This window comes from Pavona decussata, unplaced genomic scaffold, assembly GCF_977016875.1.
Source record: "Pavona decussata unplaced genomic scaffold, jaPavDecu1.1 SCAFFOLD_143, whole genome shotgun sequence".
Lineage (NCBI taxonomy): Eukaryota > Metazoa > Cnidaria > Anthozoa > Scleractinia > Agariciidae > Pavona > Pavona decussata.
The window spans coordinates 1,390,235-1,406,079 of NW_028145556.1; the positions used below are offsets into that span (position 1 = coordinate 1,390,235).

At 38.3% G+C, this 15,845-nt stretch overlaps 1 protein-coding gene across 1 annotated transcript in view; it reads left to right on the forward strand.

Annotated features, from left to right (window-relative positions):
• The window catches only part of LOC146466516 (uncharacterized), a 28,048-nt gene extending 18,002 nt beyond the window's left edge, over nucleotides 1–10,046 (forward strand). Inside the window, exons 9-15 of the mRNA XM_085127091.1 lie at nucleotides 361–676; nucleotides 1,230–1,407; nucleotides 2,434–2,540; nucleotides 5,079–5,143; nucleotides 5,902–5,998; nucleotides 7,629–7,770; nucleotides 9,395–10,046. Of these exons, the coding sequence (XP_084983217.1) occupies nucleotides 361–676; nucleotides 1,230–1,407; nucleotides 2,434–2,540; nucleotides 5,079–5,143; nucleotides 5,902–5,998; nucleotides 7,629–7,770; nucleotides 9,395–9,533 (1,044 nt within the window). The 3' untranslated portion in view covers nucleotides 9,534–10,046. The remainder of the gene's footprint in view (nucleotides 1–360; nucleotides 677–1,229; nucleotides 1,408–2,433; nucleotides 2,541–5,078; nucleotides 5,144–5,901; nucleotides 5,999–7,628; nucleotides 7,771–9,394) is intronic.
• The last annotated feature ends 5,799 nt before the right edge of the window (nucleotides 10,047–15,845 follow it).

The window sequence follows — 15,845 nt, forward strand, 5'->3', positions numbered from 1 at the left end:
ACTGAACAAAATTCAGGCTTGAGTGGGATTCGAACCTCATTACCTCTGCGATGCCGGTGCAGTGCAGTGCTCTACCAACTGAGCTATCAAGCCAACTGGGAGCTGGTCATGTTCTGAGTTCATAATACACCCGTAAAGAATAAAATGAATATGAATATATATGAAACATGTATACACACTTAGAAGAAAAGATTCTTGCAGTTATCTACGCAACCAGACTTGATAAAAAAATCCAGGCTTGAAATAATTTTGCAGTTAGCTTGACGTTTTTGAATAGATTTCCTGAAATGAATTTAGCAAACGCGTAAAGTTTCGTAGATATTTCAAGAATGACTCAAATTTGAGGGAATTTAATAAAATTTTACAGGTAGCGTGGCACACCATGTCACTTTTTATGAAATTCGTATACTTGTAGTGGCAAGAGTATCAGACCTTTATGAAAGGCTTCCCAAATTTAGTCTGTATTTAATGTTACAATCTCACGTTTGGGAATCTAAAAGTGATTTTCCTCTCGTGTACTCAATATTACAGTTTGATACCATTCATGTACCGAGTCCAACAGAGTTATACCAGCAGTGTGCAGTTACACTGCTGAATGCTGGCAGATACCAAGACACTTTGACTGTGTGTGATAAAGTGCTAACGACTGCTGACAGCGGAAAAACAGCTGAGAATGGTATGAAATAGGATTTTCATAAACAAACCGTGTTTCATCACTTGTTGTAAATCATTGAGACGTTTTCTTTGGTCATTTTGTAAGAAAAAAAAAAGTTGCAGAAAACAGTGTTGAATGTTCTTGGAAATCTTTATCGGCCACTTGCATTCTCACAAATTTGCTCGGTCAGTTGCACTGGCTCAAAATCTCTTGTTGCGTGAATAAAAATAGCTTTGACGTGAAGACGTTGGAATGACAAATTCTGTCAGGTACTTCTAAGATAGTGCTTTAAATTTTCACCATAACTTACAGTTATTTGGAACTGAACGGTTGGTATATAAGGTAATCTGGCCGCCGTAGAGAGATTCGAGTTCTGGCGTTTTGCGAGTCCATCGGCAGAGCGACTAGAATGAAGGGCTCACGCTGGAAACGTCAGCACTCGAATCTCTTTTCTCAACCGACGCAGCAGCACAGTTTCTTTAGAAACTCACCCCCTTACTTGTTTTTTAAGTTCTATTCTGTTTGTTTGTTTTGTACGAACTCACTATTAATAGCGTTGTCTCTACCTTGAAAGGTCACAGCGATGAACAGAATGAAAACTCCACAGCTCCCAGGAAAAGACTGCGATTAAATGAGGATGACAGTGCAACCAGCACAGATGAAGAAAGTATGTTTTGTGGTATGCTGATGTTGAAAACTGAGGCCTTAATTCATCTTCATCAACCACTTGGAGCCCTAAAGGCCCTCAACAGGTAGAGTAGTAATCTATGAAAGCATTCCAATACTCTTTTTGTGATAAATTTGTTGGTGAAATATGCAACGTTCATAGGCAACTTCATTGTCGAGTTTTAAAGGTCTTGAATTTTGAAGCGCTGTTAGTTCGTAAAAGTACATTTGGCATTTTTTAGTCAAATATTTTCAGTTGGTTGTTCATTGTTTATCTAGAAGGAGAGTTTGGGTGAAAGTTAAATTCCAACGAAAGTTTCTCTCAAAGATGTACACGTAGTTACATTTTTACACTGTACGATGTGCTCGCAAATTTGGATATTTTTCTAAACAGTCATTGAAAAGTCCTGTATAGACCCTATGGCTGATATTTTAATATTCTTTTGTTTGCATTCAAATTAGCTCTACTAACTTCGTTCTTGAGTTCAAAAGGCAAAAGAATATTTTACCTTGAATGAGGCTTGTAGGGCTAATTCACCTTTCAGGCGTTAGATTTCACGTGTAGTGTCACGTGACTTCTGATGTAAACAGACTGCGAAATTACGGACATCCGTTCTTACTACTAACTACGAGTCTCTACTTCAAGTTCCCGTTAATATAAGCTTATCTATTTTTCCATTTCTTAAAGTCTTCGAAACTCGAATAGTTCCAGGTTCCAATTGTCAAAGCATAAGAATAAGAGCGGCTACAATACCATGAATGTGGCGGAACTTAAAAAGTATTTGCAGGAACGTGGAGTTTCAATGATGCAGACAATTTATCACTAAATTTATGATATACCAATCCATTTTTCCCTGAGGACTGTGAACAACTTCAACTTGTCGCCGGTGTGTGCAGACAAAAGAAAATTAAAATGTCAGCCATTTTTGCTTAAGGTTTATATTTGGCACCAAAAGGGTAAAAACCCAATATGGCAATATATATATATATATATATATATATATATCCCCTGGTTGGTTGATAAATGTGTTTTTCTCTTCACCTATCTGCCTGTCATTGTATTGAGATGCTGAGGAGAAATTATGTTTTCATTATATTTTTGATCATCCAAGGGTGTTGAAAACACTAGAAGGTGTCCGATCATCCAATTTTTACTTGGCTCGTCAAGACAAAGAAGTCTCCGAGCAACAGCAGCGAAAAAGGAGAAGAATTGACACTGGTGAGTGTCCATCCTGACCTGCGAAGACTCAAAGATTGTTGTTCAGTCTCTGCGGTCACTGCATCCTTTGAAAAGTCCTTGAGTCAGTTTTATTGGCGCAAAAGTTACATTATCATGCAGCCTCGTTAAAATGTTTTCTAGTATTAAGCAGGAAAAACTAGTAGCAGGCAGCAAGAATCTGAAAATAATGGCTTCAAATGGTTGCATCTGGTGCCAGGCTTTTTGGGAGTAAACTCGACCGTCCCATTTTTGACAGCTTTCAGATAGCACTCTTTAAGAGATTTTTACAGTGGAATCTCGATTTAACGAAATGCCAAGGGACTGGGGAAATTGGTTATTTATATCGAGGTTCTGTTAAAATATCATTGGTCGTATCGGGGGCTTCGTTATACAGAGGTTCATTAAATCGAATTTCCACTGTATTTCAAATCTTTTGAGACCAGTAGCTTAAGTGAGAAAATTAAGCAAGTACAGTCGAACCTCCCGTAAGCGACCACCCATAATGTCGAGGATATGTGGTCGCTTACGGGAGGTGGTCGCTTACCAGAGGTCAGACCACAGGGGGTCTAAATTTCGGGTAATTTACGTATGGTAATTGCGGAAACCTAATCCTTTTGCCAGTGCTAATCGAAACCCATAGTAATAACTTAGCTACAAGTATATTAAGACTGGTCCAAAATTATTGTAGGCAAAAAAACTTAGGGTCTAAGGTGATTATTGTTTGTATCTCACAAACAGCGATTTAGGCAATTCTCGTGAAAGAAACTTGATTCTTATTACCGACTCCAGGTGGCGCTGTCTAAATTTTTCAGGGAATGGAACATGAGCAAAACCTGTAATGTACGTGGTTACAAGCATTAAAAACACCAGCAGCCCTGTAGGTTGCAAATCAATCTCACACTTGCGCGTCGATAAGTTTGGAGGAAACAATTAACTGCCTGCAAGACAGTTCAACGCATTTTATTCTCTTAGCGGCCACGCGTGTCAGTTTAGTTACAGCTTAAAACGTGCACTGACATTTAGTATTAAATCATTACACACTGCACGACAGTTCAACACGCTGGACTCTCCTAAAAGGGATTCAATCCGGTTATAGTTTATTTCCTTGTACGGTATAGTGCATGTGCATTTTATCAATTGCTTCAATGCTAAGCTATATCAAGGGACACTTCCGACTGAGAGATTTACGGCGTTCGCTGTAATGATGAGGCCAATATATGTTACAGCGACACATTTTTCATTTGCCGCCCGTGCGTGAGAGGTACAGCAGATTGTGCGTCTAGTGGTCCCGTACGGGGTGTTAAAAACAATTGAAAATGTTAAACAATCAGTGGTCGCTTACAAGAGGTGGTCACCTACGAGAGTTTCTATCTATAGTGATTTGACTTGAAAACGTTTGGTACCTTGAAAAAGTGGTCGTTAATGAATGGTGGTCGCTTACGAGAGGTGGTCGCAAAGGGAGGTTCCACTGTATTTGAAACTAATATAAAGTGTAAAACCATCAAAATTGAACATTTCAGACCAAATTTGTCAACCTCCGTTATCCTATATCAGTGTAAAAAATGCATGTATTGTAGGTATAGATTCAACATCTTTGTTGTTGCTCGCAATTTGAGTTACAGGACGCTTGATTTTTCTTTTTAACAAGTGTGAGAATAGGCGGCAAGTGTTCCATTGTAGGCGTCAAAATTGTGGCTGCCGGGCTGGTGATGGATTGCTAAAAACTTTCTTTGGCTTAATTCAAATAAAAAGAGACGTGTTACTAGTCAGGCCTTGATCGAAGGAAAAATGTGACTGTTTTCCGATGATATGAGCCTCCAAGGCGAAGGTTCGGGGGGGGGGGGGGGAGGGGGGCTTGAAAGTGTCATCTCTGGGTTTTCAAGTCATCTTGGACAGGCAGTTTCCGTACTTAACCCTGAAAATTTTGTTTTGTTCTTAAACTATCTATTGATTGTGCAAAATCTCACCGTTTTCCATAGAACGTCGGGAACTGGTCTGGATCCGCGCCTGGTATAGCCTGAGTACTCAGGCTACGCCCGGTACTACTGTTATTCAACACTGTGATCATGTAACATTTATTGGATAGCAATTTTCGATCGGCGGCTAAACATGATCTGAACATCATGCCAACATGTGTTTGTTGAAGAGACTCATATATGGGATCTTATCGTTCCAACATTGTGGCACAACATTTGTTCACGTATAAAGCAAGGAAATGTTGTGCCAACATGTTGGCATGTTGGGACTGTAAAAAGTCCAAGATTCAACCAACCTTTATGCTTTTCTCTGCCGTCAATCACTGGAGCGGACCTCTTAAAAACAATAACGTTTGGCTCAACGGAGTCAATAAATCATGTTCGTGCGCTGTGGTTGGCGGATTGCGATCCACTTTGTCGGTTTCTGTATTTTTGCGGTGAACCAGTTGCCGCCGTAATTATGATTGACAGCAGTAAAACATGTAAATAGTTACTTGAGGCTCAAGTTCAGAGTCTGTATGTTATTGAAAAGCGCAGTAAAAGGGTTATTTTTCCTTCAAAGGAGACAGCACCCTGTTGACAGAGCAAGAACAAAGAATTGAACCAAATGAGCTTGTAAAATTAAAGGTGAGTATTATCTATACCTGTTATCTCGAACTTACCACTATGTTTGGCAATTAACGCAAAACTTACTCGATGATGGAAACAATCAAAAGCCGCTGTTCGCCAGCCATCAAATGATTATAGTTCTTGTTGCCTAGCAACATGTTTCAACAAAATTCAGGCGCGTTTACCATTTGCACAAAAAATTCGGTTGGAATGGAACGCTTCATATGGTACTGTTTTTCCAGTTTAAGTTTGTTGAGCACGATTCCGCTACAATTCTACACCTCCAAGAGTTTGGCCCCTCAAAATTAAGAATTGTTAAAACTGATTATTTACTTACCTCTGTAGTTATGATTCAGATACTCAGTAGTTGTGAAAAATATTCCTTCACAAAGAGTGCATCGCCTTGCCGTAGTCGCCATCTTGAATTACAACTGAAAAGCGCGCGAAAATGGACCGGACCGAGTAAGATTTTGACAAATGGTACGGAATATTCCAGTCATTTCGGTTGGAATGGGAAAAGAGGAATACATCTGAGCATTTCCACCTTTTCCGGAAACGTTCCAGTGGAATGACCTGAACCATTTGAACTTCCAACCGAAAATTCCGGTTTTTGTTGGTAAATGGTAAACGTCAGAGACATCGCTGCAACGTAACCATAAACACTTTCTTGTCATCGGATACACCGCAAGAAGCTAGAAAAACAGTGTTGTCACCACGTTTGGTTCTCACTCTGCAATCAGCAGTCATTTGCCATTCACTTGACATTTTGCTTGCAGGTGCGGGCATACAACCAAAAAGCTTCGATTCTAGAAGGCCTGGATCAGACCCACGATGCCCTGCATGAGTTGCATCTCGGTTTGGAGTGTTTGCGAGGTGATTTAAATTTCAGTTCTCGTTAATTATTCCACGCATCAACGCTCAGAGATTTTTTGTCTTAGTTTAAAGCTTTAATCTCTTTATTCTCATCACTTAATACTGGAAAGTGTATTGACAGTGCAACAAGGAGCAAGAAGAAGTTGCATTTTTGGAGAATAAACAATCGCATTGTAAACTGTTGGGATGTTTGCCGTAGTTAAAAATTTTGAAAGTAATTTCGGTTTTGCTTTTGGTGTTGGTCTACTGTGCTTTGTGATTGGTTATAAAACATTGCGCTCCTTTCTCAACCAGTTAGAAAGTAAAACCAAACTCAGGTGAGACTTGCTCGCATTTGTTTTCCCGCACTTGACTTCGTTGAATTGTGTTTGCTTCAAGTTTTGTTTGGTTGTGTTTTTTAAGTTGCATCTACCTTACTGTCGTACAAATATTAAGAAATTTTCTGTGTATTTTTCCAAGGACCCATTTTCAATTTTCTCTTTTAAGAAATCCCTTACGAATTCAATAATTAAAATCTATGAATAACATGTGATTTTCTAGCTTATTGCTTTTACCTGTTTAACGTCATGTAGCTAACGTAATTAATTATTTGTAGTAAACTTAGTTTACACTGTAATTGGGGAGTCCGAATCACGCATAAGCTTTCTACTTTCTTTTCGGTCTCCTTCGCCTCTTTTTTTCTTTGTAACTTAATTTAAATACATTTATTGTGTCTTCTTTTTAATTTCTTTGCGTTGCAAAATAATTAAAAACAAGTTTGTAGTCGCTGGTTACAATGTTTACTTTGGTTAGTCAATCCTAAACTGCCTTTGTACTGTGCACAGAATGAGTGCTTTTTCTAAAACTTTCAGAAGTTAGAACGAATGGTCTGTACTTAAATTATGGTCTGTTCGCCTGGGTTTCCCTTGGTAGAGAGAGGTAATGTGGGGCAAAGTTCCTTGTCTAATGAACAAAGCATGATAAAACAGATTTAAATACTTGAACCATTGGTCTTCAAATCAAATACCACACATGCCAAGTATCGGATGAATATGTTTGTTACAAAAAGATAAGATTCTTCATTCAAGGTGGGAAACATACGCTTAGCTATGATTCAGTACAACCTGCACCAGCTAGTTTACAAGTATGCCACGATTAAAAAAAATAAATAATAAAATATTCAGTAATCAGACAGCAAAGGCAATAAAAAGGATAAAACTATATACAGGGGAACCCCTCCTTACGACCACCTCGTTATTACAACCACTTCTTTTTGCCCCGAACGAATTGAAATTCCAGTCATTTCCTCAGTTTTACAACCTTGTTGATCCGACCACCCCGTTATTACGACCACATTTTCACGGCCCTAAGGTGGTCGTATTAACGGGGTTCTACTGTAGAATAAAAGTAATAAACCGTCATTTTACAGGATAAAAAGGCAATTAGATATTCGCAAGATGCTACTTTGTCTGAGATATTGACTCGTTTCCTAAAAATATTAAAAAATATATATAATCGGTTGACGCTTTAATTGCGTTTGATAAGCTATCTCAAAGCCTGGGCACCTGAAAACACCAGGTCTTAAGTCTAAACGAGAAGTAGTGTTAACCTTTGGTAACTTTGATTACTTACTGTGTTGTGTATTCTCCAGGTAACCCAGGAACAGTTTACAAACACACGCAACAGCTCTTAAAACTGTCATCAGAGAAAGAGGCGGCCGCGAACTGGCTCCGGTTCAGAGGCATTCAGCTTCAACACACAAAGGACGTCGGTGCCATTAAAAAAGCGCTGAGGTAAAACCAGCACTAAGACGTTAGAGCCAAAGTGTGGAGTATAACAAACAGTACAATTAGAAAGTATTAGTATTGTTCAACGGCTTTTATTGAAGTGCTCCACTTTCGGATTTTATCCACAGACTGAAAAGTAAGCACCACCTTGTACACCATAATCAACAACACCACTGGAAAGTACTGCCCAGTAGCTTTCATTGATAAGATAAGATAAGATAAGATAAGATAAGATAAGATAAGATAAGATAAGATAAAATAAGATAAGATAAGATAAGATAAGAATGGTAACACTTTAGGATTTCATCCACAGGCTCAAAAGTTAGAACAACCTTGTACAGCTTAACTGACTTATCAATTATTAGTAGCTTTCATTTAAGTGGTCACACTTTAGGATTCCTTCCACAGACTCAAAGTTAGAACCACCTTTTACAGCTTAACAAACAGCATCACAGAAAGAACTGCTCAGTAGCTTTCATTTGAATGGTCATACAGACCCATCTTGGACAGCAACAATACAATGCAACTCTATTTAACGTACGCTTAGCCAGTACGCTTTGCTAAAATACGGCTAAGATGGCTGTACACTAGTTTATTGGTACGCCACGATAAACAAAACAAATTAAAAGTTTAAAATATTTACAACTCCAGTAATTAAAAACATATGATAAGGATAAAATTGTCGACAGAATAGAAAATTATTAAAATGGCTGATATCGATCAATACTGAGAATTATAGTCCCGTAAGATTGTTAAATTGAACATTAAAAAGTTTTTAAACAATTTTAAAAGCTGCATATGTATCAATCTTCCTGGACCCCCGGGTTTTGAGTTCCACAATTTCGGTACGAGCTTCCTCAACGACTATAGTCTTTACATTGTTGATTTTACCCTTGGTAAGTCCAATATTGTGGTGCGCCTAAGGTTGTACGGAGTACCCTTAATCCATATTAAATCACGCAAGTTGGCGGATCCAGCGTCACAAGCTAGAATTTTAAAAACCGTGAACACAATTTTCACGACTCTATTTGTTCGGAAAGGCTTCTGAAGACCAGTACACTTTAATAATTCGTTGTATGGCGTAGACTTATTCCGAAAAACAAAACGGTGCGCTTGTTTATTTTCAGCACCGCAGGAAAGTACAACTTAGTACTTTTATTTGAATGGTCGCACTTTAGGATTTCATCCACGGACTTGCCTCGTACAGCGTAATAAACAGCACCACTGGAAAGTTACGCTCAGTAGCTTTCATTTGAAAGGATTTCGTTCACAGACTCAAAACTTAGAACCACCTTGTACAGCCCTTTATGGGGCCAAATCGGCATTTCCTATTTGGCTCTTGGAAGGACTAAATTGAGAGGAAATGCCAAAATAGAATTTAGTGGAGCAATTCAGAAATAAGAGCGGCCCAATCAGTACCATCCAGAGCTGTTTTGGCTTCTTTTTGTCCAAAACGGCCCAACGTGGGCCAAATTGGCCCTGGAGACATTGGGGCCAATTTGGTCTTTGGAACCAATTTGGCTCTTTTCATTTTACAGTGCACCTTTAAGTTGCTTAACAAAGGTTTATTCCCCTCTGTTGTTCATAGCTTATTTTTGCTGATTATTGTTTCAAATGTGATTAATGACAGGTCTTCTCTAGTCAGACTTGTGGAGAGAGATGAAGTGAGACTGAATGAAGTGCAAGCGATGGACGAGCAGATTTTAGACTGGTGCAAAAACACACAAGAAGACCCTTTCATAATTTATACATTCAACAGATTTACCTGAAACTTTCTGTGTAGTTGTAAAGAACATATCCTTTCGTCCTCTTCTTCTCCTTCTTTTGTTTGTGCTTTTACTTTCTGCTTTGTAAAAGTCAAGTTCACGACAACTTTTAATAGTTCCGACTACACATAAGCCGTGCAACTTATTATCTAAAGATAACTAAACCTCTCCAAGAATCACCGATTATCTTTGGCGTCTCACGTCATTTCCAAAACGTTACGCATGCGTTATATGACTGATATCTGCTTGCTGTACTCCATGTTGGATTAAAGTTTTGTTGAGTTTACTAAACTACGTTTTCACTTGTCATTGAACTTCACGACCAGTAATGATACTACACAGTAAATGGAGAAGATTTACTTTGTAGCAGACTTAACCACTTTGTCTGGCCTGCCAAATATTTCTAATTAACAACAAATTGAATAGCATTACATGTTTATGTTATATTTTTTTATATGTGCCTCAAAATTTTGTCTACTGTAATATCTGCCTTCAGTATGAAATTTTGAAACAGTTTTATAATAAAATACAAGAATAAGCCACAGAGCTGTACCTCCAGGCTACTGAGATAGCCCACAACTTGACATTCCATACAGTACCAGAGAATCACAAACACAAAGCAGATGATCACAAAACGAACGTGCGAGTAACTGCCTCTACTTTTTTTTTCTTTTTTAGAAAGAGAGCCCACTTTTGAACTTCTTTTGTTAATTTAAGTTTTTCTCTTACACATTAACCCACACGCAGTGTTTGAACTTATACATGTTTTACTTAATTAAAGGTGAGACTTAACTTCATTAACACTAATGTTTTCATACATTAAACTTTTTTCATTTTTCATATTTTATTCGTTTAAACGATTCCGCCAATCATGTCAGGTGGTTTTTCCCAAAGTCAAATTTTGGATCCTATGGATGTGTACAAATATGGCACACTTAATTGCTAGTAGTCACATCTATGGCGCGTTTTTAGTGTCAAAATTCAAACTATCAATTCAAACATTCGATCCTTCAATTCAAACATTCAATCCTTCAATTCAAACATTCGATCCTTCAATTCAAATCTGCAATTGTTCGGTTCAAACTTTCGATCCTTCAATACAAACATTCAATCCTTCAGTGCAAAAATGGAATGCGTCGATTCAAACATTTCATCATTCAATCCAAATATGGAATTGTTTGTTTCAAACATTCGATTCTTCAATCCAAACACCCTTTTCTTCAATCCAGAAATGCTATTCTTCAAGTTAAACATGCATTCATTGTATTGCCTGGCCTATCATTCAGTTCAAGCATGCATTTCGTCGATTCAAACATGCCATTTTTCAATTCAAACATTTGATCATTCAATCCAAACGTGTATTTCTTCAATCAAATCCTGAAACTCAAACACTACACCATAAATTCCGCGTTCAATTTCGATAGAAAATGCTGAAATCCTGCTGCTGAAACATTCTGCACTTTAATTTTAAGATATAAAATCCAGATTATAAATTCAAACATAGTCTCACAATGTAGTTGTGCAGTGGCTCGATTCAAACATTCACTTCGGCGATTCAAACATTCACTGCGGCGATTCAAACATTCACTTCGGCGATTCAAACATTCAGCTCAGCAGTCCAAACTTTCAGTTCCTCTCCAGTAGTCTGGAACCGAGGGGACTCTGTAAAACAAGGATACGGACGGGCGGATGCGGACGGCGGATTAAATTTATTGGTTAATTGTCACCTTCTAAGAAATGCTAGCTTTGGCTTTTTTTAATTTTATTTTTATTTATTTATTTTTTAATTTGAATTGATTTTATATTTTATTGTCAGTCAAACAGCGAAAACGCTATGGAATGTTTCTTCTCGTTTTTCAACCAAATCAGTCTGAGTTTGCAGTGGAACTCGGTACATTAGTACGACACACCATCCGGAAAAACAACAAGTTCACATTCATGAACATTTACAGGATAATCTGATTAACAGGTAAAGTACTATACGAGCTTTTGTTAGGCATTAAAGATTGGAAATCGTGGTTATTGTTCGAATAGACAGATCGATACAAGTTATTAAAAAATTATTTTAAGATGTCCAAAGATTTCCCGGCGTAGGATTTCTGAACGTGCCATTTTCTTCTCTTTAAATTTGTACACAAGCGAAATTTTCCTTGCAATATGGGGGCTTTTTTTGATCGGGTTTTGCGTCTTTTCGGTTTTGATATTCATTGCGGATTTTGGTTTTTCTCATCTTGGAACATTCAGATTATTTTATCTGACAGAAAAACATGTTTTTTTTGGTCAGTTTCTGGTTTTCCTCCGGTTGCCTCGGCGGCGGCCTTCAGTCTTCTCCATGAACTTGGTACAGTCGAACCTCGATTATCTGGACTCGTTGGAACTTGAATAAAATGTCCGGATAATCGAAAATATGAATATTAATGAGATAGGAATGTAAAAAAAATGTAATAAAGAAAGCAGAATTTGTCAAACAAACCGGTTGATGCTTTGAAGCTTTCGCGATCGGTCGACTCAGCGTTCAACTACGCTGAGAAATGTTTCGCTTTTCTCCTGAAGAAGCGGACTTGAAAATTGGTGTTCCACTGCTGAGTAAACCAGGCCCCAGTTGTTCAAAGAGTGGATAACTTTATCCACCGGATAAGTCGCTATCCAGCGGAGCAAATGTACTCCAACTACCGGTAACGCCTTTTGGCAAGTTTTCCACACAATCCCATACTTAAATTTGACATATGTTTCTACTCTATCCATAAATTATAGGGCTATTGGGAAAATCTTGCACGCATTTCATCTGCTGGATAGCAACCTATCCAGTGAATAAAACTATCCGCTCTTTGAACAACTGAGGCCAGGCGTATAAGGTTTTATCCAATTGCTCTGACACGTTCGCAAATCTGACGCAGGGAAATCTTTGGACGTCTTAAAATAATTTTTTAATAACTTGTATCGATCTGTCTGTTCGACTGAATAACCACGATTTCCAATCTATAATGCCTAACAAGAGCTCGTACAGTACTTTACCCGTTAATCAGATTATCCTGTAAATGTTCATGAATGTGAACGTGTTGTTTTGCCGGATGGTGTGTCGTACTTATGTACGGAGTTCCACTGCAAACTCAGTCTGATTTGGTTGAAAAACGAGAAGAAACATTCCACAGCGTTTTCGCTGTTTGACTGACAATAAGATATAAAATTAATTCAAATTAAAAAAAAATAAAAATAAAATTTAAAAAAAGCCAAAGCTAGCATTTCTTAGAAGGTGGCAATTAACCAATAAATTTAACCGTATCAACATCCTATTTTCTTCCACTTCTTCTTCTTCTTCTTTTTTTTTTTTTAAAGCCCCATCCGCCGTCCGCCATCCGCCGTCCGCATCCGCCCGTCCGTATCCTTATTTTACAGAGTCCCCTCGGTTCCAGACTACTGGAGAGGAACTGAAAGTTTGGACTGCTGAGCTGAATGTTTGAATCGCCGAAGTGAATGTTTGAATCGCCGAAGTGAATGTTTGAATCGAGCCACTGCACAACTACATGCATTGTGAGACTATGTTTGAATTTATAATCTGGATTTTATATCTTAAAATTAAAGTGCAGAATGTTTCAACAGCAGGATTTCAGCATTTTCTATCGAAATTGAACGCGGAATTTATGGTGTAGTGTTTGAGTTTCAGGATTTGATTGAAGAAATACACGTTTGGATTGAATGATCAAATGTTTGAATTGAAAAATGGCATGTTTGAATCGACGAAATGCATGCTTGAACTGAATGATAGGCCAGGCAATACAATGAATGCATGTTTAACTTGAAGAATAGCATTTCTGGATTGAAGAAAAGGGTGTTTGGATTGAAGAATCGAATGTTTGAAACAAACAATTCCATATTTGGATTGAATGATGGAATGTTTGAATCGACGCATTCCATTTTTGCACTGAAGGATTGAATGTTTGTATTGAAGGATCGAAAGTTTGAACCGAACAATTGCAGATTTGAATTGAAGGATCGAATGTTTGAATTGAAGGATTGAATGTTTGAATTGAAGTATCGAATGTTTGAATTGATAGTTTGAATTTTGACACTAAAAACGCGCCATACACATCAGCCTTAAAGAACACTACAACAACAAGTCTATTGAATTGTGATTATCAACCTGTTCATTACGTCTCCAGAGTGTATTCATTGCCATCAGCCAGTCAGACCTTGCCTCCGTTGACAACACCATACTTGCGAACCGGAAAATCTCCTAAGCTGATTACAGCGACGCCGTGATAGCTGGTGCTTCGATTAGCTGGTACTGTTCTACTTATGCTTCTTGATGCCTACTGAGAACCAGCTGAAAGTACGCGAATGAACTTGGAAATGACAGCATCTGACCTACGAGCCACTTGAGCTGTAAAGCTGGAATAAATAATAAAATAGCTTTTTTTAGGTGTTTTAGTCAGGGCCGTAGCCAGTTTTTCGACTTGTTGAAGCCTGGTCCCTTAAGGCCGGCCCGCCACTGACGGGACCCAGTAATATGCTGCGCCAGAATTGTTCTTTTACACAGATCCTCAAAAACGTTTTTTTTGTTTGTTTGTTTGTTTGTTTGTTTGTTTGTTTGTTGATTGAATGCATAGTTAGTCGAATCAATAGACCATACCTATAACTTGAGCAATTGAACTCATTACCAAATAAAAGCGTCTTCGATTCCTTCAACGATACATGTCAGTTACATGTCAACCTAGTATTACGTTTTCACGTATCACTGTGACTTTTTAAAAGTGTTCCCAGCTTTGCTCGTCTTCCCATCTGCTCGTGACTTTTAGGTGTTTCTTTTAACTTCTCCTGAAATTGGTGCTGTTGCTTAGCTGAGAAAGAAAATGGGAATGCAATTTCCTGAACCGTAGACATTTTGGTCCTTCCAGAAATTGTGGGCAATCGGCCGGCTGAGATTTAATGCACGTGATTGGCAATGGAACGACGGTATGTCGCATCTGGGTAGTCTTCCTTCACTTTGCCTTGGACACCATTTCGGATTGATTCCTGCCACATTGGCAGCTCTATCATATCCCTGTCCCCGCAATGTGTTCGTGTTTACCTTATACTTTTTCATGGAGTTCACTGAACGATATCAGCAAGTCGCAGCCGTTGTTGTTCGACCAGTGCCTACCCTCTTTGAATCCTAGAAATTTTTCCTTAACACGTAGCATGCTGTGTCATTTTACGCGCTCTGCAATCCATCTGGAACCTTAACAAGGAAAAAATAGAGTGATTGCTGTTTCGGCTCTCCACGGTTTTTTTTCTTTTTTTTTTTTTCTCAACCCCTCCGCTGCGTGCGCTACTTTCGTCAGTGATAAAATCCACAGCTACAGAGCGCCTGTAAACTGTGCCTGTTCAGCCATCTTAACCAGAATAGACAGTGGATTAGAAACGAATCGATAACTGAGTGTAAACATATAAATAAAAGTACTTTAACTAAGCTTTATAATAGAAAAGAAGAATGAAGCATAAATTATAACATTCTCATGCTCTGATGTCACTACGAAGATCACCTCTCAGACAGGCGGGGATTGCAAATCTAAAATGTTGAAAGCCTGATAATCCAAATTGTCTAACATTATATTTGACAAAAAAAAAAAAAAAAAATCAAAGGTTCTGCAGTCGTTGTCATCAATATCACGAACTTAGTTCGAGCACTCATTTACAGCTCTCATTCATGTTTCTAAATAACCTAACAAGGAGACTACGTCTCCTTTAGCCGCGCAGATGAGACAGGTCATTCAGCTGCTATTGCCACTATCAAGCGTTGTATTCAGGTTATCAGGAACTTGATGCATGATCATGCATGATAACAAACTATTATTGAACGAGGCTAAGACTGAGTTTCTTTTGATTGGCACGAAACTGCAGCTCGCCAAAGTAAATATTCCGCACGTTAAAGTTGGTAATGCAACTATGATAGCTCCGCATTCTCCTGTTAAAAATCGTGGAGTATGGTTTGACCGAAAGTTATCTATGGTGGACCATATCATTAAGACAAGTTCTGCAGCGTTCTATCATCTCTACAACATCTGAAGAATCCGAAGGTATTTGACTAAAGAATGCACAGAAACACCGATTCATGCCTTTATATCAAGCCGCCTATAGACTATTGTAACAGTCTTTTATTTAGAGTTCCCGAATGCCATCTTCATAAATTACAGAGTCCAAAATGCAGTTGCGCGACTGGTAGTCCAGGAGAGCAGATTTTGTCACATCACACCTCTGCTCAAGTCACTGCACTGGCTGGCTGTAAAATACCGTGAAGTCAGTTTTTAAAATTTTGTCAACTTCTTTTAAAGTCAT